This window comes from Pelobates fuscus, chromosome 5 (assembly GCF_036172605.1).
Source record: "Pelobates fuscus isolate aPelFus1 chromosome 5, aPelFus1.pri, whole genome shotgun sequence".
Taxonomy (NCBI): Eukaryota; Metazoa; Chordata; class Amphibia; order Anura; family Pelobatidae; genus Pelobates; species Pelobates fuscus.
In genome coordinates, this window is record NC_086321.1 from 357,808,503 (window position 1) to 357,834,870 (window position 26,368).

The 26,368-nt window shown below is 41.8% G+C and overlaps 2 protein-coding genes across 4 annotated transcripts in view; one reads left to right on the top strand and one right to left on the bottom strand.

The window, feature by feature from the left end:
- The window catches only part of LOC134611782 (bactericidal permeability-increasing protein-like), a 47,923-nt gene extending 43,500 nt beyond the window's left edge, over window positions 1-4,423 (top strand). The window contains exons 13-15 of one of the 3 annotated variants that reach the window (XM_063456000.1): window positions 1,398-1,461; window positions 1,937-2,013; window positions 4,156-4,267. In XM_063456000.1, coding sequence (XP_063312070.1) covers window positions 1,398-1,461; window positions 1,937-2,013; window positions 4,156-4,194 — 180 coding nt within the window. In that variant the 3' untranslated portion in view covers window positions 4,195-4,267. Of the gene's footprint in view, window positions 1-1,397; window positions 1,462-1,936; window positions 2,015-4,155 lie in introns of those variants that run through there. The other 2 variants (XM_063455999.1, XM_063456001.1) reach the window with 2 other exon arrangements.
- Window positions 4,424-6,433: 2,010 nt separating this feature from the next.
- Window positions 6,434-24,990, bottom strand: UNC119B (unc-119 lipid binding chaperone B). The gene is made up of 6 exons (XM_063456002.1): window positions 24,847-24,990; window positions 13,375-13,600; window positions 12,982-13,092; window positions 10,327-10,435; window positions 8,524-8,696; window positions 6,434-7,718 (listed from the first exon to the last, which is right to left on the bottom strand). The coding sequence occupies exons 2-6, from the start codon at window positions 13,586-13,588 to the stop codon at window positions 7,606-7,608; spliced, it is 720 nt and encodes a 239-aa protein (XP_063312072.1). The 5' UTR covers window positions 13,589-13,600; window positions 24,847-24,990; the 3' UTR covers window positions 6,434-7,605.
- Between the last annotated feature and the right edge of the window lie 1,378 nt (window positions 24,991-26,368).

The following is a 26,368-nucleotide window of genomic DNA, read 5'->3' on the forward strand; positions in this document are numbered from 1 at the left end:
GATTTTTTAAATTTTTTTTTTTAAATTGTAAAGTTGTAAATAAAATAAACAACTGTAAAATGCTAATATAACTGTGGTCAGTACATTGTGGCTACGCGAGGTGAATGTATAAATAAACTGAAACTACAATTAGACATTAAGCAATCTCTAGCATTCGTATTTGTAACTAGTCCAGTCTAATACAATCGTGTACTGGAAGGAAACAGATCTTACGGACCTAGAATCTGTTTTGTTCTAGTACACGATTGTATTAGACTGGGCATTGGAAATATGTTTCACAATAACATAAAGGGGCACTGTAGGCATTGTGTCTGCTTTATCTCATTAAACAGTTTTTTGTGTCTGGAGTTCCCTGGTACCGTCACTTCATTTAGCATTGAACTGTTTTTAATGTTATGTTTTAATGCTAAATAAGAGTCCCCGGTAGCCCATCCCATCTCTTTTGGATTTGACTAATGAGGAAGTATAAGCCTGAGGAGCAATTGGCAGCTATGATTGGCTGAGAGTGTCAGTTGACTGCTTTTAGTCTACCAGAACTCCATCTGACGGTATCAATGGGTATGACTACAAGGAAGTGTGTAAGCTCTGCCTTAGCCACACCTCCAGAAGGGGACAGACTGTGGGATGCCAGGGACACCTATTTAGGGTTAAACTGCTCTTATGCGGTTTAACACAGAATGGAGGGACAGTGCCCAGGGGACTTCAGGCACTATAACCAATCCAAAGAGATGAAATGGTTATAGTGACTGCATTCTCACTTTAAGAGTTTGTTTATGTTTCTTCTGAGCTAATCTGCTCAATGTGGCCCAGTCAGTAGGGACCTGACTTGGATCATCTCAAAAATCAGCTGCCCAGTGGATACGGGACGTGTGAGCACAAAATAATTGTTTAAAGGAACTCTGTAGGCACCGTAACTGCGGATTGAATCAGTTATGGTGCCTGGAGTTTGCGGGCTCCAAGTCCCCCATTACTACTGGTAATGGTTTTATCACTGATAAGTGGATATGCTTTATGCCATACCATGGCAGTGATTGGATGAGAGTGTTAGCTGAGTGGTCTGAACCAATCACTGCCCCCGTTCCTGGTATGAACTGTGATGGCTCCGCCTCTGCCATATCATCATTGGAGGCCCGGCTTCAAGTTTAGTTGATTTAGTCTAGTAAACTGTTAATTTAGTCAAGGCACCATAACCACTTTAATCTGTTGATGTGATTTCACTGATTTTACAGTGTCTCTTTAAGTTTCACCTATTCAACTTTGTACAGTGACAGAAAACAGCATTTATAAAGGTTATTATCTGCGTGGCAACTCTTTTTTTTTTGCACATAAAACTATATATAATTTTTTTTTACTGATTTATTGAGCACTTTCATGAATTGTTTCTGATTCAATTCTAGGTGTCACTTTTAAATGCTGCTGTGAATTTCTACATCACACACATTATACTTCCTCAGGTCAATGGTAGGTAGAGAAAAATTGCACAAACAAAAAAAACAAAAAAGATTTGTTAATTATATTTTTCCTGGTTTTCTTTCAGAAACATTTTACCAATAGAATTAAATATCTTGCACTTTAGTAGTGAACTGGATCGGTAGAGAGTGGGGGAAATTAAAACAACACTCCGAAGTGGATTTGACTTTTTCTTATAGATAGTGTATACAAAAGCGATTTAGATATGTCCCTGAAATTCCTGCAAAGCTCCAGGCTTTTGGAGCTAAACAAAAAAGTCTGGAAAGAGAGGAATCAGTGTTTTTATGGGGCAAACATAATTAGTACTAATTAGTATTAAATAAAGAGAAACACCATGCAGAAGTAGCTATAATCTAACCTTATTACATCAAACGCGTTGGAACCTGGAGTTCTTCATTCAGGTCCTCTCCAATAGCAGGTCAGTGAAATAGTAAATAAAGTATAACTTAATTTCTGCTCCTTTTAGTGATTCTGAACAAAGGATATCCACTGCCTCTGCTTGATCATGTGCAACTTGTGGACGTGGTCCTACAGCCCAGTGAGGTCAGTTCAAATTTATCTGTATTATTCATACACGAGATAATCATTGCTCTTGTATCTCAAACTTGAGTCTTTATATTCAGGGCCGGATTTACCCTCCTTGCTGCCCCAAGACCAGTATCCTCAATGCATCCCCTGCCACATATGTATACACACACAAAGTTTGGAGTATTCAATTGCACGCATTCATAGGACTAGTTTGGGGTATGACTGATTGGTGAATGTGACTAGGTGGCTGCTTGTTGTGCTTGGGAATGTAATGGGGGAATAGGGGCTTTAGTAGGGGGAGGTATTGGCTATAGTGGGGGAATAAGACTACAGTTAGGGGATAATGGCCATAGTGGGGAGGATAGTGGCTGTAGTGGAAGGGTAGGGCCTCTAACAGGAGAATCGGGATTGAAGTGGGAGGTATGAGACTATTGCGTGCTGGATAGTGGGTATAATGGGGTGACAGTGGCTGTAGTTGGGGTATAGGGGCTGTAGTGGAAGGATAGGATAGTGGAGTGACATACTGTGGTGACAGGTGTTGTATAAAAGTTTCTTTCCACCTTCCCTGAGGTTTACTTGTCTGGTTACAACTACTTGTTTGTTATTCCATCCATTGTACAGCACTACATAATTTGTTGGCGCTATATAAATATAATAAGTAAGCTGTAGTGAATCTGGTGACTATAGTGTCCCTTTATGTGTGGAGTAGAACTACCGTATTTTTCGCTCCATAAGACGCACTTTTTTCCCCTCAAAAGTGAGGGGAAATGTCTGTGCGTCTTATGGAGCGAATGTGAAAGTTTACTTACCTGTCTTGAAGCGTGGGCCGGCAGCACAGCGGTACTGGAACTTCAATTTCAGGTTCCGGTTTCCGGCGGCACTTCCTTTCAGTCCCGCCGAAAAACGGAACCTGAATTTGAAGTTCCAGTACCGCGGTGCGCGCTGTTAAGCCGGCCCACGCTACAAGACAGGTAAGTAATTATGGGACACTATGAGAGGGAAAGTGCACTATGGGACAAGGGGAGGGGGGGGGGAGAACACTATGGGACAAGGGGGGGGGGAGAACACTATGGGACAAGGGGGGGGGGGAGAACACTATGGGACAAGGGGGGGGGGGAGAACACTATGGGACAAGGGGGGGGGAGAACACTATGGGACAAGGGGGGGGGAAGAACACTATGGGACAAGGGGGGGGGGGAGAACACTATGGGACAAGGGGGGGGGAGAACACTATGGGACAAGGGGAGGGGGGAGAACACTATGGGACAAGGGGGGGAGAACACTATGGGACAAGGGGGGGAGAACACTATGGGATAAGGGGGGGAGAACACTATGGGACAAGGGGGGGGAGAACACTATGGGACAAGGGGAGGGGGGTGGGGACACTATGGGAGGGAAAGTGCACTATGGGACAAGGGGGGGCACTATGGGAGGGAAAGTGCACTATGGGACAAGGTGGGCACTATGGGAGGGAAAGTGCACTATGGGAGGGAAAGTGCACTATGGGACAAGGGGGGGCACTATGGGAGGGAAAGTGTACTATGGGACAAGGGGAGGGGGGGAGAACACTATGGGAGGGAAAGTGTACTATGGGACAAGGGGAGGGGGGAGAACACTATGGGAGGGAAAGTGTACTATGGGACAAGGGGAGGGGAAGTGCACTATGGGACAATGGGAGGGGAGACCACTATGGGATCAGAACACTATTGGACAAGGGGAGGGGTGGGGGTTAAAAATCACTATGGGACAAAGGAAAGAAAGGTTAAAAATCACTATGGAACAGAGAAAGGGGGGGTTAAAATAACTATGGGACAGGGGAGGGGGATTAAAGATCATTATAGGACAGGAGAGGGGAGTGGGTGATAATGAACACTATTGGACAGGGGAGAAAAACAAATATTCTGAACAAACTGTCCAATAGTAAGAAACACTATGGGACAGTTTGTTAAGAATATTTTTTTTCAGGGTTTCCTCCTCTAAAAACTAGGTGCGTCTTATGGTGTGGTGCGTCTTATGGAGCGAAAAATACGGTATATAAAACAATGCAAGGGTTAGAGAAGAAACATTTTCTTCAGTGACCAGTAAAACAAGCTGTGGACTCAAGCAAAGGAACCATAATGTTCTAATATTGCAATAATACTTTATATTTATTTTCAGCACTTCCTCCTGTTTGGGGCCAATGTCCATTATGGTTAACGAATAGAGGAATGGAGCTGGCCAATCAAAGAACCGGATTGTTTGCTAATAAGTTAAAGTGGAGTCTTACGTTGGACCGGTTACTTTGACATCAGATGAAAATTCACTATCATCCGAAGATTAATTGTTTGTGGTTTAATTATAGTCAAATTTGCAACCAAGTCTACTAACGGTGAAATAAAAAAAATGTTCACTAACAGTATTAAAGTTTAAAAATTGGCTTAGCCATTTCCTGATTTGGGGGGAGAGATTACCACAGAACCTGCAAAACATTGGTGCTAAAAGCAAATGCAGGCTTCTTACAAAATAAATATATGTAACATTATGAAATGTACTAAAAAAAATAAAAATAAATAAAAAAAAAGGCAATTATAATTCTAGTTGTTCCTTTAAAGTGGTGCTGTGGTTCAAGTAAATGTGCACATCTGCTTGTCCAGAGATGTACCCCTTCTTGATACGATTGGAGCAGAAAGGAGAGGGGAGATGGGTTCTGTACACTGGTGGAACTACTAGGGTCACTAGAGTGAGGGTTCAGGACTGTCACCTGTCAAATGGGACCCAGGCCACGTTACAAAAATCTCCATTTAATGCATTGCTATTCTGGCAACTTATTAACTGTTGTGGCAAATACTCAATTAAAAATCACCAGAACGAAGAGAGAATTTGGAAACATGCTACCCAAGGATGAGGCCAGCAGCACCCAAGGACCCCCAACGAAGGCTAAGCAGGGTAGGGGAGATTAAAAAAAAAAAAAAAAAAAAAAAAAAAGTTTACATATTAAAAAACACATACAATCACTCAGCCCCCACCAACATTCACAATCGCACTCAATGCCACCCTCAATCACACTCCGTAAACACCACACCCAAACTCAGAAAGCCCTCTTACACATCACACGCAGCCAACTCTACACACATACACACATATCACACTCATTTAACCCCCACAAAATCACACATCCCACTCCGGTGTATTTCATAGGGGGTGCTGCTTTCCCCTTAGGCATAGGGATTCTAAGTTATGCATTGGGTTATGTCCCCAAAAATGGCACTGGAAGCTACAATCAACTCTCTGACAGAGGTTTAACAATCTGCTTCCAATCTTAAAACCTCAGGATCCAACCCAGTAAGGGTTTAGCTATGGCAATAACCCTTATATTTAGTTTCTAGCTATCTCTTCCTGGTCAGAAAGTCTAATAGTCTATATCATGTAACAGAAGTCTCAGTTTTATAAAATGAAAAATCATTAGTCTTTCCGATGTAAACTGATTTTCAGGCACCAGTTATTTACATCTCATTTTCAAATATTAAGCAAAGTGGTTGATTACATTCATCCTTGCTTGTCTTGGCTAACAAATCTGATTAATATTCTTTTCAACTGATGCTGCCTTGCAAATAAAGACTGATAAAATGTACAAAGCCTCAGTGTGCAAGCGCCTCGGCAGTGCTTTAGTAAAAGGAAGTTGTAACAGGCTGTTCCTGTAACTGAGGTCAGTGAGGAGACCTTTTGTGTGCTGTGTGTATTTGCAATGCATACATTTTAAGTGTGTATTTAGATTCTTTGCTGTAATAAGAGTCAACAACTGGGGTCAGGATCTATGTAGAAAAAAAGTATTTATATAAAATTAAAGCTTAATAAGTGACTTTGATTGCCATGTTTTGGCAAGGTCACATTTCAATGTTTCAAGCTATGAGGCCATGCATTAGAAACTGCCCCAGAAGTATGTAGCATTCTTGTTCTGCAAAAATGAGATATGTAATAATTAAAAAAAAAAAATGTATTGGGAGTTTGGGCAGGGGAGTACGGTGTCTGCCACAATTAAATCGGCAGAGCACAAGCACATCATAAGATAAGCTCACACTGTTCTGAGGGCACTAGGACCATGAAGAGAGCACTTCTGCTTCATGGTATGTCCTGAGTGGAACCAGCCAAGTTACACATACCTCCCAACAATCCATTCTGGGTATGCAAGGACTGCCAGAGTCAGGGAATTGCATAAACCTATTCCTGAATATGCTAATGACTCATCGATACAGATTACATACATACATACTATATATATATATATATATATATATATATATATATATATATATATATATATATATATATATATATTCTAAGAAAAAACATACGTGAAAATACACCATAAAAAAACAGGTCAGTAATAAATAATGTATAATTTCATTACAGCTAGATCTAAAATAAAATGCAAATTAATAAGAACTACACCAGAAAATAAAGTTAAGCCAGTTGTAACATTTAATGAGACATTTCAGACAATGGCAAATTAATGGTTGTGTATCACTGACATCAAACATTCCTTGTGGAGGACAATTAAATGCCTAAAAATAACATAGAACAACTAGGATAAACACCATTTCCTGCAAATGCATCCATTGCTATTTCTACGACTGGTGTGCTTAAGGAGAACCGTAAGTAGAGGCTCCTCGGAATCATGGCAATACCGTATTTTATTCACCCTAGGTGCTCTACTCCAGCAATGAACAAATCACACCAGTAAAAGCGGGTATGTTCTCACTCTGATTCCTTCAAACAATACGCATCTCAAACCATCAGAGAAACAATTACTGGAGACGCAAAACTAGTTACAGACCACTGGTCAAACACAGAGGTTGTAGGTCCACACAGACTGCCTACGGACACTGGGATAAAAAGGAAGACCATGCTGTTCCATTTAGCATACAAATTATTTCTTCTTGAATTTCTCACTTTACATATGGAGATCCAGCTGAGTATTTGAAAGTGAATTATTGCTTTTAGTCTGCCTGGAAGATTTAAAGGAATTATTGAAGTTGATGATCAGAACTGCACATGCAGACTATACAGTGATCGTCGACAGGTTACGTGTGTGTTTGTAGAAGATGATAGATTTAAGTAACCTGGTTTCTGTAGATTGAGGAAAAAAAAAAAAATTAAAAAAGAAAGAAAGAAAAGGCTACAAAAAGATTGCTATTTTTTTTTTCCTCCCCTGGCAGTTATGTGAAACAGCAGATGGAAGTCATAAGGTAAAGTAGGCACATATTTCAGACAGCTGACGACATACAGCCGTTGTCAAGAGAGGCACTGTCACATAAAAATAGAAATAATAATAAAATAAAAATCCTGTCCTAAATGATTTCAGGACAAGAAGCTACCGTTTTAACTGTAAAGAGTATTACAGTAAAGGGAATGTTAAAAAAAAAGAAAAAAATAAAGAAAAAAAAAAAAAATTTGTAAATACAAAGTCTTCGGTTTCTGACTACAGCACTTCATAAAATACAGATCTGAAGGACAATGCTTTGGGGGCAGAAGCAGAGCCGACAGAGTGGTGGCCTTGTACCACGACTCTGGATCTTCTGCTGCTTTAAGGGAATGTAACGTGGAGTACAGTCTGAGAAATTGGAGGAGTCACTGCCCTCCATTGTACGCATAATCTGCTTTATTATGCATGATCAACTTGTTATCCACAAAGTAGAAACTGTCAGATCTGGTCTCGTATGGATTTTCAATCATTAGACGGACTGCGGAAGACAAAAAATAAATAAATAAATAGTCAGTTAAAGCAGACATTGGACCACATACGCAAAAAGAACACAAACATAACAAACATCCTGAGATGGGGTGGCTACAGATAGGGGAGCTATCACCTCCCATGATGCTTTGTTTAAGCATTGCAGAGTATTAGTGCAGTTCTGCAACAACTCGGGGGGATCTAGATTTGGCCACCTGTGAGCTACAGCAATCAGTCTGATCTGTTTCCAGTTGGTGTAACATTGAGCAAGGAATAATTCAAACATGTACACGCACAGTCTACGCACAGTTTAAATTAAAGAGTCACTGAAGAGTCATTTCTTTCAGTGAGATACCACCTATGACAGACTACAGAGGCCTATAAGAGGTTGTGGTTGCTATACGTAGTGCAGAGGGGACTCGAGAGAACTGTGGTTCTGTGCTGACCTCATTACTGGTCAAACTACTAACTGTATACTTTTTGCAAACACCGCCCACCTCCCCCCCAAAAAAAAATAGCTCAAACAAAAATGTGTGTTATTTAGAATATAGGCAGCTATATTGCATTAAGACGATACGATTTTAAGTTAATATCAGGATAATCTTCAGACACTGGGGTGAATTAAATAATTTAAAATTGTAGATGTCAATGTAAACATTTACCGGTAATCAGATTCTATATCTTCCTAGTGTTAAATTACAGTGCAGAGGATTTGAAGCCAGCACGTCTAGAGTGACACTGTTGTTACAATAAATTATAAGATCACCTACGTAGCCTTCTCCCCCCCCCCCCAAAAAAAAAAACATAATACATACTCAGGTCGTCTGACAGTTGTGGAAACTCATACATATGTTCACATGTGTTCCTGCTGTTGGGGATGCAAAAACCAAAGTCGAAATCAAAACTTTTAAGGATGCGATCTCTGAAGAAGTGTCTCTCGATCATCCGGAAACTCCTCAAAGGCTTATCCCCTACTGTGAACTCCACGCTGCAAAAACCAAGGAGCAAAGTGGGTGCAAGCACTGGACTTAAAAACTGTCTATTCCTTAACCCCTTAAGGACACATGACATGTGTGACATGTCATGATTCCCTTTTATTCCAGAAGTTTGGTCCTTAAGGGGTTAAACTTCAAATGCAAACAATTTAGTGGTTTTAACCAATGTAGCTATTAAAAAAATAAATAAATATACAAACAAGTCATTTCTACTGAATCTACATATAACAAATTTGGATATTTGCAAGCAGCTGCACTGCAACTGGTTTCAATTCAGACTGAGAATTCCCAAAATGGTCAGACCACCCCAAACCCAAAAGTCACCCCAACATTATACTCAACCGCCATAAACACTATAAAGATAGCCCAACCCTAAATCACCTCAAGCAATTACATTACATTTTTCTCCCCTTTATAGCAGGGACATTTTGCTGCAATTCAGCAGTTATTTTAAAATAATCTCACTGCAACAACAAGATTTATTTGAAAATAACAAGGTTTCTCCAGTCAAGTCCACTTGATATCTTAAAGGGAAACTATAGTCACCAGAACAACTACAGCTTGTTGTATTTGTTCTGGTGAGTACAATCATTCCCTTCATGCTTTATGATGATAAACGTTTTTTTTCCCCCCCTAGAGAATATGCAGTGTTTACATTACAGCCTATGGATACTTTATCTGGCCACTTCAGGTGCTTCATGGGGCAGTGCTGCATAGTGTGACTGACAGTGTCTCCACCCTCTGCATGGAGACACAGAACGTTCCTCATAGAGATGCATCTCTATGCCGATTGGCCAGGGCTGTGTTTGACTTGTGCTGATTCTGCCCCTGATCTGCCTCCTTGACACCCTCAGCCAATCCTATGGGAAAGCATTGTGATTGGTTCACATAAAATCACTTCTAATGATGTCAGCCAAGCAGGCAGGTCAGGGCCGGAACCAGCAGCAGCAGACTTGACTGAAAGTAAAAAAATTGATATTTATGGGGGCAGTAGTGCTCGGTGATGGTTTTAACACTATAAGGTCATGAATACATGTTTGTGTGCCTGACCCTATAGTGTTCCTTTAACCAGAAAAGAAAAACACCCCCCAGTAACAAAAAAAAATTAAACACACGATCCTGGAATTTAATTTAGTAATTTTTTATCCCTGGTGGTGTGTTTTTATTCTTATGAAAATAGAATAATATCAGAGGACTTTTAACAACCGATTGATAAAGAATAGAGTGTAGAAAAAAAAATATTCCCAATTTGCTTTAGCATGTTAGGTGTTTAGTTTATAGATGCCAAAGAGGAATCAGTAAGTAACCCAAGACATCCCAGCAAAATACAATTTCAGTAGAAGGGTCATAGTGCAATTGCCGATCAAAATGCATGGACACCCAAATCTCAGTTCCCAAATCCATGGTCATAATCTCCCTGCTCGACCTACAAGGTCCTCATAATACAATGGACAGCTTTCCTCATGTTGATCTAAAACGCAATTGACAGGATTGCCATGTCCATACTACCCTAATCCTACTCTACAATGTCCTACCCAAACCTCCATGGTCATTCCTCCAGGACCCACAGCACAAGTGTCAAACAGGATCTTTATGCTCATTCCACCACACAAAGTTACTCACGTTGCACCAACTCTGCGTAGTCTAAGAAAAGCTGGCGTAAACTGGTAACGTACAAAACGTCCGGCACTGGCATCCAACTGTCCACTCTCATCATCTTCCTCTTCTTGTTCTGTAAATGTGACAGTACAGTGAGACAATTTAGCTACATCCTGATTTACGGTCTATCCATTTTAACTAAATTCAGTATGTGGTCAAAGATCAGCCAACATCTTCAACTTACCAAATACCTTAGTAATCTGCTGTCAATAAAATGCTCACAGGTCTCATAGTAATGTAAACGGATTAGAAGCCAGTTAAATACAATTAATATTAGATAAAATAAACAAAGGCAAAAAGAAACCCTAATTGTAAGGGTTAGTTCACAAGTGACCTTAACAGGGTATCCATATTTCAGCATATCCTGTGTTTTAATTACCGTACTTCAGGGGATACCTGAAAATGGTTGATTAAACCCCCTAAACATTTAACAGATTCCTTGTTATCAAAATAGTCCTATTGATAGCTTTTAGTGATTGTGAGAAACTATGAAGTTTAGTAAGGAGTGGAGCAGTCAAAACCCTGTAGACATTTTTTTCTTATCTTCTACATTTGGTTCGAATAGCCACAGCATGGTGCAAATGGAGGTACCTGCCCAATACTGCTCATACGTAATCACATCCACTAAAACTATGATTAATTTACTAATCATGTTGGTGGTTTATATGACATTTCCAAATGAGTACAATATTCCATGGTAGCATAATGTCTTAAAAGGAGATAATTTCAAGTGAGAATGTCACTTCAAGAGTTTACACAATTGAAAGATCAGCTATAATTTAATCTTTTCATGTGATGGCCTACATTTCTTTTAAACCTATATTAAGATCTAGCAAACCCTCCCCTGCCCCCCCATCCGCACAAGAGGCGAGCCAGGCAGAGGCGACCGGAGGCGAGGCGCCAGATGGACACCTAGCTTAGGCCCGCAGGGAGGTTCATAGATAGGCATAATGACAGTACCATTTTGCACAGCCCACGGCATGTATGCGACCAAGAATATGTCTAGGCAATCTCGGCATAAGATGTGTCACTAGGTTTTAACTCTGCATTATCTCTGAGATAACTACTGTCGACCTATATAGGAAACAAATGTAAACTGATTGTTATACGTTGACAAAAACACACAATAATATGATAGTAAAAAGCAACCAAGCTAGCGCAGCCAACCACGGTTACATAACACATACTTAACACTACCCTGATAACACAAATGCTTAGACAAGCTTGTCACTCCTATATAACAATGTGTGCATTACTATGCCACAGCGTCCTACTGGGAACTCACGTAACACACTTTTATAGCAGTGATTGAGAAGCCTGTAACACCTTACTTAACAAATAAAGAATCCACAAGTTCACAGATCAACATAAGACCTAGATACCTAAATGCTCTTAATGACAGATATGTCGAACGGTACACTGCTCAATGTTTATTCGCATGATTCATTTTATAACAAAAACGTGCTGAGTTTCATTACGCCACTAAACTGTTTTTATATGTTACATGTGATCGCGTCTGTTATGGCTATTGTGGCTACACAGACACTGTTGTTAATTCTTGCACGACAAAAATAAAGAATATATATAAAAAAATAAAAAGATCTAGCAAAATGACATCATGATCCAGTTCAGTTCTGGCAAATGAGTTAAAATAAACATGGTTTAATTTCTCTGTATGTTGCCTGTCAGGAGCAAATGACAGTTTACAACAATACATGTTTGTGACAAATTCAAGGGCACACGACTGGATGATCCAAAGCAGACTTTATTAAGGTGCAGGAGTTGGCAAAGTTTTGACTAACTAGGAGTCTTCTCAAGCGTTTAGAACAATGACTTATATGGAGTCAAGATGAAAATTTCGAGTTGCAGGATAAAGAGGTGTGGATTTCTATGTTCAAAGATATAAATAATTTACAGAATAATGACATGGTTAAGAAAACTGGATTTTAAAGGTTTCTAAATATATAACATTTTGAATTTTGATTTTCTACATTACAAATCTAGTTTCCATGTGACCTATTCGATTATAAAAAAAACAAAACAAAACAAAACAAAACCAAACCACACACAATAGTCTTTTGCACATACCACCTCCCTGTATTCTCCAATCTCCCCCATCCCCCCTTTAGCCCCTCCTTCAGATGCAAAACCAGAGAGATTAACTATGTACTGCATTGTGCTAGAGATCTTATTGACAAAGGCATCACCAAGTGTAGGGTTATCAGCATCCAAAACACAAAACACAGAGCGATGGTTCATCTCAGTTTTTGTGCCACAGCAGATGTGAATAATCCTCCTTTTGGCACGGCTTGTGCAATTAGGAACTCCAGCCCAAGGCCGGTGAAAGAGCTAGTCTCTGTATTCAGCTGGGGAACAGATGGTCACAGCACTGATATACCTAGTCTATACTAAGGGTACATCAACATTAATTTAGAAGTGTGTCAAAATGTATTTACTATTTTGAGGTATGAACATGTTTGGTAGTAAAGGCATTAAAGATCAGTTTGTTATCTCCGTCATAGATCCTTTCGTGGCTAAATCTTCCACTATGCATGTCTAAAGATGGCTGGAAATAGCACACAACAGCAGTTTGAAAAGCACTCTCCGATAGATACATACCTGAGCATGGTTTGGAGATCTCAAAGAGTATACTGCCAGTGTCAAGGTCTCGGATTTTAAAGCGAGTAAAGTCAATCCCATATATGTTATCTTCAGGCTTGCATAAATACTCTGGGGAGAAGGAGAAAATTAATTTAAAAAAACACACACCACTTTCTGCCTTATGTATCATATGTTTATGTATTTAATATTTTTTTTTCCAAAAAAATAAATAAAAAGACACACACAACACCGTATTTTAATATTGGAGTCTTGTGGCCCAGCAAGAATCCATGTTTTTGCCAGTATCTCCATTTGGATAGAAAGCGAAAATACATAAACACTGGAAAGTTGTGGGTCATGAGCACTGTTGACATTGTGCTTTGCACTTCTCCACCCATTACGTAGACTTACGCTCTGTAACTCTACTTAGGCCTAAGATATGTTCTGGTCGAAGTTCATTTAAGCCCCGGAGCTCTTGCTCAGTAACGGGAGTCATGACACTCTGACTGGAGGCACTTCCTTCTCTTCCTTGAACGCGCCGAGCCTTCAACCTATTGATCACTCCGCCACCTGTCTTTTTCCGCTCTTCTTTGCCTTGACCCGCTTCCCTGTTGGGCCCACTCATTTCTCCTTTTTACTAAAAAGGACAAACAAACAAAAACAATATGCAATCAAAATTAAAAAAAAATATATAGGTTAATAAAACAAATTAAATTATAGATTCAGCGTATATGTCACCGTCAATCTGTTTAGTTACTTAATTTGTGCCGATGAAAAAACACCCAATGGAACTTCAAATAAATGCAAGGAAGTGACATCAGTCAAACGGTAGATCTATTTAGATGATCTAAATAAACGTAAACTGTTCTAGACCATCACTCCCACTTTGCTTTGAAAGCTTTATGAACATCCGGCATTTAAAATAAACAACTAATCATTCTGCAAAGATGTAGAAATCAACTACAGTGGATATAAATAAATACTCTAATAAGCAAATGAATGATGGGTGACTAGAATGGATAATCAAGGAATTAAGATCCTTGCCAACTACATTTCCCATGATGCACAGCCACTCTAAAGATATCAATGCCAAGGCAGTCTGCAGCATGCATAGCAAGTGTCAAACAGTGTGGTCATCACATGCGTTCTGGGTAAAAACAAGACATCTACAAAGTGTCACTTCCTCATACTGTCACCTTATATCTTACCCAAATTGTTTAATTACCCTCTCCCATGAATTTATTGCACACCTTTGGTGAGAACTGATATGGCCTGGCAGGATCAGGAGGAAGAGAAATGAGGTGAGTGAATAATTGTCTAGGTTTATCCAAATCTCTGCCAAGGTAAAGTAGCCCATGCCAGCTCAAGAAATTTTTAATATATTGGTCCAAAAAAAAAAAAAAAGTAAAAAAAAAAGGGAAGTATAAATAGGAAGACACATTCTTGTAGGATTCCATTTTTAGAACCCTTAAGGCATCTCAATTCTGTATGCAAGAGGTTTCATCCATACAGCCGTTTGATGAGAAAACGGTCAATAGCTCAGCACTTGTGTATGAGATGGGAAAAGGCACCACAGCAATAACCAAATATCTGATAATCCCTCGTGCATAAGCAATGATCTAGGATTTCTTCATGACCAGAGAAGCATTGTAGTCTAGGTCCACTACCTTCATCCATTTAAGAGGAAGTGAAGGAACATGACCCAACAGTAGTTTATAGGATAAGCAGCCAATACCAGAGGAACGGTTTCACTCATCACAAACTGATTGAAGTGGCTCTAAAAATGGATAGCAGCCATACAAGGGATGCTACCTGCTTATACATAGCTGGGTTAACCGTTTATTAAACTGGGCAATGTGTTGTAGCTATTAGCATAGCTATGATCAGTGGCTTGGCTCTTTCCTGGGAGGAGAGAGATCAGCCCAAGGTGTGCATGCTGCATGCACAAGTTGATCAAAATGAACTCAGGCAACCAGGACTCTTCTTCCAGTCTGCCTGACGGGCGGCTCTGAGTGAAAGGCTTAAAAGGGACACTATCGTCATCATAACAACTTTAGCTTACTGAAGCAGTTTTGGTGTATAGATCATGCCCCTGGAGTCTTAATGCTCATTTTTTTTGCCATTTAGGAGTTAAAATCACGTTGTTTATGCAGCCCTAGTCACACCTTCCTACATATGATCAGCACAATGACCATGAAAGAGAGCCAGACTTTAACCCCTTAAGGACACATGACATGTGTGACATGTCATGATTCCCTTTTATTCCAGAAGTTTGGTCCTTAAGGGGTTAATATGAAATGTCCACTCTAGATTTCACAGGAATATCGAAAACATGATTATACAATATAAAATCATAGTAGGTACTGCACACCGGACTAGGCTTTCAGCCCAAACAACAATAGTAGTATGGCAGCAGAGCAAAGCAAAGGTGGAGGGAAAAAAAAAATTTAAATATCAATCTGGATGGAGCATCTTGGGTTTCAACCATTGAAGATTGGTAAAACGTCACCCGGCCACTTTAGCCCTCAAAATAACTTCATTGAGATTAAAGTTGTTTTGGGGGTATGAGGTCCCTTTTACTTTCTAACTGCCTGACCCTGTACAGTTTATCATGGCTGCAATTATAAAAAAAATAAAAAATAAAAATAAGACAAAAACAGACAGCAACTGAATTTCTGTCTCTTCCAGGAAATATTCCTAATTGAGAAGCCTCTGTGCTTGAGCCATAAGTAAAAACACAATTGTGGCTTTCCTATGCGCACCTGCTGCTACCATTAGCATTAGTGATAGCCATAAAAGTATAGGTTTCTATTTAGATCGTCACTTTTATAAAATGTCACATATATTACAGACTGCAGAAACATAAAGCACTTCAACAAGCTGAAGTGCTCTATGTGCGCAGAGTGTTTCTTTAAATAATGCTACTCCACACCTCTGGTGGTTGGAAGGAGAAAAACAGGATGTGAAAAGCCTCGGGTCTGTTAACGAACAATGACTGCATAGAGAATTCACAAAAAACAAGTTGTACAGTAGTGCGAGAGAGAGATATATCTCTATCAGCTGGTAGAAATAATATAATTATATTAAGGTGGCACCAGTGCACTCCGAGCACCATAACTACTACTACAACCAGCAACAATGGTTATGGAGACTGAAGTGCTCCCTTAAAGACAAAGTATGTAATTATGCCATAATGAAAACCAAACGAACAAAACCCAACCATTTAACCCCTTAAGGACAGAGCTTCAGAAGCTTGTCTTTCACTTAATGACAACGGCATTTTTTGCTATTTGCGTTCAATTGCAATTTGCATTTTACTAATTTATTGCACCGGCACATATTATATACAGTTTTTTAAAGGACAGAAAGGGCTTTAATTTGATGTAACATATATATATATAAATGCTTATTTATTATAAAAAAAAATACAGAAATATGCAAAAAAATGCATTTTTGTGTTTTTTACAGTTTTTGCAATAATAATGTGTACATAATTAGTGCAGGTTAAGGAAAGTAATTAAAAATAAATTCATTTAGTTGTTCTGAATTACAGAATATATAATGTGTTTGGGATTTTAAGTTTTTTTTGGTAGTTACAGGTCACAAAGCACAAGGAGTAAAATAAACTTTTTATGTGGAGCGATTTTAGAATTTGGTATGTTTGTCTTGTAAGCCTAATAGCCATAAAAGAAAACAAAATTGCCACACAAAAGTATATATTTATATAAAGTAGACATCACAGGCTATTGTCCTAAGGTTGTTTTGACACTTTCTACGTAGCCATTTTACCGCCAACCTCTGCTAAATATTGAGTAAAATTGTGTTTTTTGGGGGTTTTCGCACACAAACTTATAACAAAGAACTTCTCATGTGTATTTTGTAAAGTTGGGGTGTGCTATTCCTGTACAAAGTTTTATTATGTGTTCAGTTACTTCTGCTGAGTACAACGGTACCCCCATTGTATGTCTATGGCACTATTTCGTGAAGCTACAGTGCCATATAGGAGACCTGTCCTTTTCAGTATTCACAGTAGAATTTTGAGAGACGGATTTAATGAGCCTATGCTTCCATTTGGGGTATTATAACAGTTTGACTGTTCAAAAAAACCCCACAAGGGCCTACCATTTGTAAAAGTAGACACTCCAGGGTATCTCATAAGGTGCATATTGTTCCTTAACATGCCCCCATTTTTTTACCATTACATGCCAAAGTATGTGGTAAAAAATAATTTTGTGCATTTTTTTTTTACATACGGATTGCATTTTTGCTGGGCATTTTGTATATTTCATGTGTGCCACTAAGTTCAAACCCCCCAAATTATGCTCAGCTAAGTCTTCTGAGTAAAAGGACACCCCCACTGTATGTCTATGGCACTATTTTGTGAAGCTACAGTGCCATATAGGAGACCAAGCCATATCAGTTTTGACCGAACTTTGAATTTTGACGCCGGGCCTATGTGCAATTTCCAAGCATCTTTGCAGGTTTTAAATTCAAACTACCCCACAAAGGCCTACCATTTCTTAAAGTAGACACCCCAGGGTATTTCAAAAGGCATATTTTGAACCTTAGCGTGGGATCATTTTTCCGCTAGCGTGTACCAGGTGTAGTGGTTATAAGCGGTTTTTTCCTGCCTTTTTGACACACAAAGTGAGTTTGCACAGTATATTTTGCAAACCTTATGTGTACTACCATTGTATAATATTTCATATTTTGCTCAGCTATATCTGCTGAGTACAAAAATACCCCCGTATGTACCTTTGCCAGGTATATGTGGACATCGGAGGGGCACATTTGGGACACAGCCATTCCATTTTTTTTCAAACTTTAAATTTTTACGCTGTGCCCATGTCCCATTTTAGAGTATTTTACCAGGCTATATAAACCAAATACCCCATAAAGCCATACCATTTCTTAAAGAAGACATCCCAGGGTATTTCAAAAGGCATATTTTGAACCTTAGCGTAGGATCATTTTTCTGCTAGCTTGTACCAGGTGTAGTGGTAATGAGCGTTATTAAATGTATTTTTTTACTTTTTAAAAACTATTTTTTAAACTTTTGTTTTGCTTATTACTTTTTTTAAAGTTTCCTAAACTTTCGTAAAACTTTTTTTTTTTACAGATTTAACATTTTTCTAAGCTTTTTTTTGTTACGTTAACCCTTAACTAGCAGTAAGCAGCACTAACAGTAAATTCCCAATTTTCCCATAACTCCCACCCACCCCAGCTAGCAAAATATTTAATTATACAATATTTAAATTAGTTAATTAAATTAATTTAACCCCTGAGGGTTAAAAAATAAATAAAAGTTAATCGTCAGGGGTTAAAAAAAAAAATTAGATCACAGTTTAATACTGTGATCTGTATTTTGATCACTGTAGGCAGTGATCGACTGGCAGGGAAGGGGTTAATTTTTATTTGGACTGGGTAAAGGGTTTATTTTTTTAAATTTTTTACTAAAAACTTTTTTTAACTTAATTTTTTAAAGCTTATTTTTAAACTTTTAACGTTAACCCCTAGTTAGCCTAATACTAAATCCCCCAATTCCCCACTAACTTCCACCCTCCCCAGCTAGCTAAATTTATAATTTAAAAAATATTTAAATTAATTAATAAAATAAATTGAACCCCTGAGGGTTAAAAAAAAAAAAAAGAATTAACCCTCAGGGGTTAAAAAAAAAAAAAAAAAAAATCAGATCATAGTAAAATGTAATCGCTGCCAATTGATCACTGTAGTCAGTGATCAATTGGCAGGGAAGGGGTTAATTTTTTATTAAAATGGGTAAAGGGGGGGTAAAGGGGGGTGGGATTTTAAATAAGCTTTATTTTTTTGTCACCAGGGGGCAGGATCAACACTGATCCGTCTCCCTGCACTTCACACTGAACCCGAAAGTGCAGGGAGGCGGAGGTGAGTATACACAGCACATGTGCCCGCTCTGGCATGCTGTCAGAGCGGGCACATGTACTGGGGCAGCCGGATCCGGTGCTCCCGGTCTGCCGGAGCACCGCGACTGCGGCGATCTGGGGTTAATTTTAACGGGTGACGGACAAGGTCCGTCACTCGTCATTAACGCATTCCCTTGAGTGACGGACCTCGTCCGTCACTCGTCGTTAAGGGGTTAAAAAGGTTCTATATAAAAATGCAAAGTCTATCTATTTATATAGCATGTACAATTATTGGAGCAAATATATATAGAGCTGCAAATGGTAAATAAACAGGGCATTCCCTAGTGGCATAGAGACTTTAAGGATTCTGACAAAGGTCATTAAATATCACTGGGCATTATGCAACAGGAAAACAAACGAGGGAAGGGTTTAATCATAAGAACTACCACAAGAAAAAGAAAAAAAAAAAAAAAAAAAAAAAAAAAACGGTATCAGGGGAAAAAGTCCCTGAGACCTGTACACCAGTTGGACACTCCAGGGGTGTCCTGAGGGCTTAACCCTAAATTAAACTCTAAATATGCGCACAATACCCACTTAGCCCACTAAATGTAGGCAAGTGTGGCCTGGAAAATAATAAATAGTAAGTGCTAACAAGTACAAAGTAACTAAAGTATTTAATACATTGCCCCCCAAATGTAATACACTACAAGTCAGGACCCTTTGTCAGGGTGCACTGAAATGCTCGTCGGGGGTCTGTGTGTTTTCAAGGCACATTACTATGCACTTGGTGATGTCTATACTTTATATATAGACATGATTCACTAACCACTATTTTATCTTTTCTTGACTCCTTTACCCATTGAGCCAGTTTACCAGGGAGAGAGGCTTGTACTTATACATCTGTTTCCTTCTAACTTAGGACTGTCTTCATCTACAGTTTGATTATTACTTTTTCACCCACTTGATACAATCTGACACAAGTATAGATACATAGAATGTGACGGCAGATAAGAACCACTCGGCCCATCTAGTCTGCCCAATTTTCTAAATACTTTCATTAGTCCCTGGCCTTATCTTATAGTTAGGATAGCCTTATGCCTATCCCACGCATGCTTAAACTCCCTCACTGTGTTAACCTTTATAACTTCAGCTGGAAAGCTATTCCATGCATCCACTACCCTCTCAGTAAAGTAATACTTCCTGATATTATTTTTAAACCTTTGCCCCTTTAAATTAAGACTACGTCCTCTTGTTGTGGTATCTAGTGTGTTTTGTTACAGATTATTTACTTCCCTGGATGGGAAACTTTTCCCTATGGATTTATACTTTCAAATTGTATAATTTAACCCTCTCCACACTGGTTTCATTTTTATTTTCACAGGGTTACCATCCATTTAGCTTGTGTTATTATGCTATAATAGGCTAGCATAATAAAGGCCAGATAATGCTTTATTTTAGCATTGCTATTGGATGACCCCAGAATATTTATCTATAGAGGTAAAAGGAGTAGCCGTGCACGGCTAGTTAACACACACACACTCTTTGTGTTGGTCCCAGTCAAACTCTTTACATTTTTTTTTTTTTTTTTTTTTTTTTTTTTTGAGGTCCACAGGCTTAAAGGGACACTATAGTCACCTAAACAACAACAGCAGAATGTAGTTGTTCAGGTGAGAGAGATCTATAGCTCCCTGCAGGCAATCTAATGTAAACACTGTATTTTCAGAGAATACAGTGTTTACATTGATTGATAGGAATACCTCCAGTGGCCACCAGAGGGACTTCCTATCATGTATGGCCCTAAAAAGGCCATGTACACATACGTCTGACGTGTGCAGGAGAGAGAAGGCATGGTGTTCGCACCTTCTCTCTCCTGCCGCGCGCATGTGCAGTAGTGCGCTCAGGACTTCAAAGGGCGGCATGAATGCCGCCCTATGAAGTATGTGCGGCGAATGGAAGCATTTGATTGCTCCATGCCCGCGCCCGCCTTTTTCGTCATTTTGACGAAATAGGGGGCGCGGCTTCACGAGGCTCCCAGCGCTGGAACCAGGTGAGTAAAAAGGGCTGCCTGGAGTGTCCCTTTAAACCTGTTTTTTTTTGGCTCATGTTAGCCTTTGAGTTTGACATGCTTGATGTACAGCAGGGATATGCAACCTTCGGCACTCCAGATGTGGACTACATCCCCCATAATGCTCTTACATGCATAATGCTGGCAAAGCATCATGGGAGGTGTAGTCCAAAACATCTGCAGTGCCGAAGGTTGCCTATGCCTGATGTAGAGTATTATTATTATTATTATTTACATAGCACCAAATTCACCCACCGATCTGTACAATAGACGTCTTATCTAGCTCGGGTTTCCGAAATGCTTTTTGTTTAGGAGAGTTTAAAGGAAGGAATGGAATATGCAGATAACGACATGGGGCTTTGAATGAATGATGTCTGTGGGGGGGAATAAGTAAGGAGCAATATACCCAAGAGGTGTTTATAGAACGCATAAAGTAGATAAGGATGCTTAGATTAGTAAAATAGTTATACATTAAAAGCATGGGAGAGCTTAGACTAAACACGCACTATGGAAGTCAATAAACCAGAAAGAATGGGGAAGTGATGAATAATTTCCAATTTTAGGTCGGAATAATAAGGTTTTGTTTTTTTCCTCAGTTTGGTTGTTTTGGTCTATAATTTACGAAGAAATTTCCCAAAGTACTTTGTAATTGGGTCCAATAAACTGTAATCAGACTCACTTGAGGCTCTGCCAGTCAAAGGGGGCTCAAGATCCAGAATATGTTTTCTCTGCAGCACAACACTGGCCTCCAATACAATAAGATAGTAAGTTAGTAACATATTGCACTCACTCTGGCTCCCAAACAGTTTATTGATGCCTATATGTGTGTGCAGAACGCTGTCTGAGAATGGCTTATTTGTTGGCATCTAAATTCCGCAAAAAAAAAACTGCATTTGCACTTCTTTGCTTTTGGCCCAAAATGAACCTCCTTCCCATAAACTTTCCTTTCAAGTCAGCATCATTCACTATTAACTTTTGCAGTTTCTGGCATGCATGTCCCACGAGGCTCACTCTCTTTACGCTGCGGACTGCATGTCCCATCAGGAGCCTCCCTTTACGCTGCGGACTGCATGTCCCATCAGGAGCCTCCCTTTACGCTGCGGACTGCATGTCCCATCAGGAGCCTCCCTTTACGCTGCGGACTGCATGTCCCATCAGGAGCCTCCCTTTACGCTGCGGACTGCATGTCCCATCAGGAGCCTCCCTTTACGCTGCGGACTGCATGTCCCATCAGGAGCCTCCCTTTACGCTGCGGACTGCATGTCCCATCAGGAGCCTCCCTTTACGCTGCGGACTGCATGTCCCATCAGGAGCCTCCCTTTACGCTGCGGACTGCATGTCCCATCAGGAGCCTCCCTTTACGCTGCGGACTGCATGTCCCATCAGGAGCCTCCCTTTACGCTGCGGACTGCATGTCCCATCAGGAGCCTCCCTTTACGCTGCGGACTGCATGTCCCATCAGGAGCCTCCCTTTACGCTGCGGACTGCATGTCCCATCAGGAGCCTCCCTTTACGCTGCGGACTGCATGTCCCATCAGGAGCCTCCCTTTACGCTGCGGACTGCATGTCCCATCAGGAGCCTCCCTTTACGCTGCGGACTGCATGTCCCATCAGGAGCCTCCCTTTACGCTGCGGACTGCATGTCCCATCAGGAGCCTCCCTTTACGCTGCGGACTGCATGTCCCATCAGGAGCCTCCCTTTACGCTGCGGACTGCATGTCCCATCAGGAGCCTCCCTTTACGCTGCGGACTGCATGTCCCATCAGGAGCCTCCCTTTACGCTGCGGACTGCATGTCCCATCAGGAGCCTCCCTTTACGCTGCGGACTGCATGTCCCATCAGGAGCCTCCCTTTACGCTGCGGACTGCATGTCCCATCAGGAGCCTCCCTTTATGCTGCGGACTGCATGTCCCATCAGGAGCCTCCCTTTATGCTGCGGACTGCATGTCCCATCAGGAGCCTCACTTTATGCTGCGGACTGCATGTCCCATCAGGAGCCTCACTTTATGCTGCGGACTGCATGTCCCATCAGGAGCCTCACTTTATGCTGCGGACTGCATGTCCCATCAGGAGCCTCACTTTATGCTGCGGACTGCATGTCCCATCAGGAGCCTCACTTTATGCTGCGGACTGCATGTCCCATCAGGAGCCTCACTTTATGCTGCGGACTGCATGTCCCATTAGGAGCCTCACTTTATGCTGCGGACTGCATGTCCCATCAGGAGCCTCACTTTATGCTGCGGACTGCATGTCCCATCAGGAGCCTCACTTTATGCTGCGGACTGCATGTCCCATCAGGAGCCTCACTTTATGCTGCGGACTGCATGTCTCATCAGGAGCCTCACTTTATGCTGCGGACTGCATGTCTCATCAGGAGCCTCACTTTATGCCGTGGACTGCATGTCTCATCATGAGCCTCACTTTATGCTGTGGACTGCATGTCTCATCATGAGCCTCACTTTATGCTGTGGACTGCATGTCTCATCATGAGCCTCACTTTATGCTGTGGACTGCATGTCCCATCATGAGCCTCACTTTATGCAGTGGACTGCATGTCCCATGACTCTCTTTATGCTGTGGACTGCATGTCTCATCATGAACCTCACTTTATGCTGCGGACTGCATGTCTCATCATGAACCTCACTTTATGCAGTGGACTGCATGTCTCATCATGAGCCTCACTTTATGCAGTGGACTGCATGTCTCATCATGAGCCTCACTTTATGCTGTGGACTGCATGTCCCATCATGAGCCTCACTTTATGCAGTGGACTGCATGTCCCATCATGAGCCTCACTTTATGCAGTGGACTGCATGTCCCATGACTCTCTTTATGCTGTGGACTGCATGTCTCATCATGAACCTCACTTTATGCTGCGGACTGCATGTCTCATCATGAGCCTCACTTTATGCAGTGGACTGCATGTCTCATCATGAGCCTCACTTTATGCAGTGGACTGCATGTCTCATCATGAGCCTCACTTTATGCAGTGGACTGCATGTCTCATCATGAGCCTCACTTTATGCAGTGGACTGCATGTCTCATCATGAGCCTCACTTTATGCAGTGGACTGCATGTCTCATCATGAGCCTCACTTTATGCAGTGGACTGCATGTCTCATCATGAGCCTCACTTTATGCAGTGGACTGCATGTCTCATCATGAGCCTCACTTTATGCAGTGGACTGCATGTCTCATCATGAGCCTCACTTTATGCTGTGGACTGCATGTCCCATCAGGAGCCTCACTTTATGCTGTGGACTGCATGTCTCATCATAAACCTCACTTTATGCTGTGGACTGCATGTCTCATCATAAACCTCACTTTATGCTGTGGACTGCATGTCTCATCATAAACCTCACTTTATGCTGTGGACTGCATGTCTCATCATAAACCTCACTTTATGCTGTGGACTGCATGTCTCATCATAAGCCTCACTTTATGCTGTGGACTGCATGTCTCATCATGAGCCTCACTTTATGCTGTGGACTGCATGTCTCATCATGAGCCTCACTTTATGCTGTGGACTGCATGTCCCATGAGGCTCAGCCTCATCTGCAAAGCCATTAACTGGCCTGAGGCTGGCAGAGGATCATGAGAGTTGTGATCCACACACAGAGCAGCCTGCTCCTTGTATAAACACACAGGATTTCCCTTGTGGTCTGCAGGTCACACTGATGGCTCCTAACAAACAGCAAGTAAAGTGGAAAGCTCAGGGACTTCCATTAAACTTGAAGCTCCATGCCCCTCATTACCCATCTCAATAACACCAGCCTCCCCCCTTCCCCCTTCCCCCCACCTCCACAGGACCGTAACCCATGACGTCACGCACCCCAGCTCCCTGTAACGTCGTGATGTCATCAGCCCCCCTTTCCCCAGATGGAGCCCAACTCCCAGTAGCACTGGCCAGCAGGGGTACCCTCCCCGGCTCACTTACCCCGGGGTGCTCTGTGTACGGCAGCCTGTGGAGGAGGTAGATCAGCAGGCCTATCGCTAGGCAACCGGGACACTGCCGGAAACAGCTCACTGAGGGCAAGTGAAGCCGCCCAGGACAGCTAATGCCCACTCCCCCCAGCCAGCTGCAGCTTTAACAGGCTGAGGAGGTCAGGGGGGAGGGGGGAGGAAGACAGGACAGCGCCCACTAGGGAGGGGAAACAGCACAGTGTGAGGGGGAGAAACAAACAGCACAGTGTGAGGGGAGAAACAAACAGCACAGTGTGAGGGGAGAACAAACAGCACAGTGTGAGGGGAGAAACAAACAGCACAGTGTGAGGGGAGAAACAAACAGCACAGTGTGAGGGGGGAAACAAACAGCACGGTGTGAGGGGGGAAACAAACAGCACAGTGTGAGGGGGAGAGGGGAGAAACAAAGCACAGTGTGAGGGGGAGAGGGGGGAAACAAACAGCACAGTGTGAGGGGGAGAGGGGAGAAACAAACAGCACAGTGTGAGGGGGAGAGGGGGGAAACAAACAGCACAGTGTGAGGGGAGAGGGGAGAAACAAATAGCACAGTGTGAGGGGAGAAACAAACAGCACAGTGTGAGGGGGAGAGGGGAGAAACAAACAGCACAGTGTGAGGGGGAGAGGGGGGAAACAAACAGCACAGTGTGAGGGGGAGAGGGGAGAAACAAACAGCACAGTGTGAGGGGGAGAGGGGGGAAACAAACAGCACAGTGTGAGGGGAGAGGGGAGAAACAAATAGCACAGTGTGAGGGGAGAAACAAACAGCACAGTGTGAGGGGGAGAGGGGAGAAACAAACAGCACAGTGTGAGGGGGAGAAAGAAACAGCACAGTGTGAGGGGGAGAGGGGAGAAACAAACAGCACAGTGTGAGGGGAGAGGGGAGAAACAAACAGCACAGTGTGAGGGGAGAAACAAACAGCACAGTGTGAGGGGGAGAAACAAACAGCACAGTGTGAGGGGGAGAGGGGGGAAACAAACAGCACAGTGTGAGGGGGAGAGGGGAGAAACAAACAGCACAGTGTGAGGGGGAGAGGGGAGAAACAAACAGCACAGTGTGAGGGGGAGAGGGGGGAAACAAACAACACAGTGTGAGGGGGAGAGGGGGGAAAACAAACAGCACAGTGTGAGGGGGAGAGGGGGGAAACAAACAGCACAGTGTGAGGGGGAGAGGGGGGAAACAGCACAGTGTGAGGGGGATAAACAAACAGCACAGGGCAGGGGGGAACAAACAGCACAGTGTGAGGGGGAGAGGGGAGAAACAAACAGCACAGTGTGAAGGGGGAAAACAAACAGCACAGGGCAGGGGGGGGAACAAACAGCCCAGTGTGAGGGGGTAGGGGGGGAACAGCACAGTGTGAGGGGGAGAGGGGGGGAAACAAACAGCATGGGGGGGACAAACAGGTGGGGGATACAAACAGCACAGTGTGAAGGGGAGAGGGGGGGAAACAAACAGCACAGGGCAGGGGGGAATAAACAGCACAGTGTGAGGGGGAGAG

Coding starts and splice junctions, on each gene's coding strand:
- UNC119B (XM_063456002.1), bottom strand. CDS start 13,588: ATGAGTGGGCCCAACAGGGAAGCGGGTCAAGGCAAAGAAGAGCGGAAA. Junction 13,093..13,374: donor CCTAAGTAGAGTTACAGAGC/GTAAGTCTACGT, acceptor CCTTCTCCCCAG/AGTATTTATGCAAGCCTGAA. Junction 8,697..10,326: donor CTACGCAGAGTTGGTGCAAC/GTGAGTAACTTT, acceptor TGGTTTTTGCAG/CGTGGAGTTCACAGTAGGGG.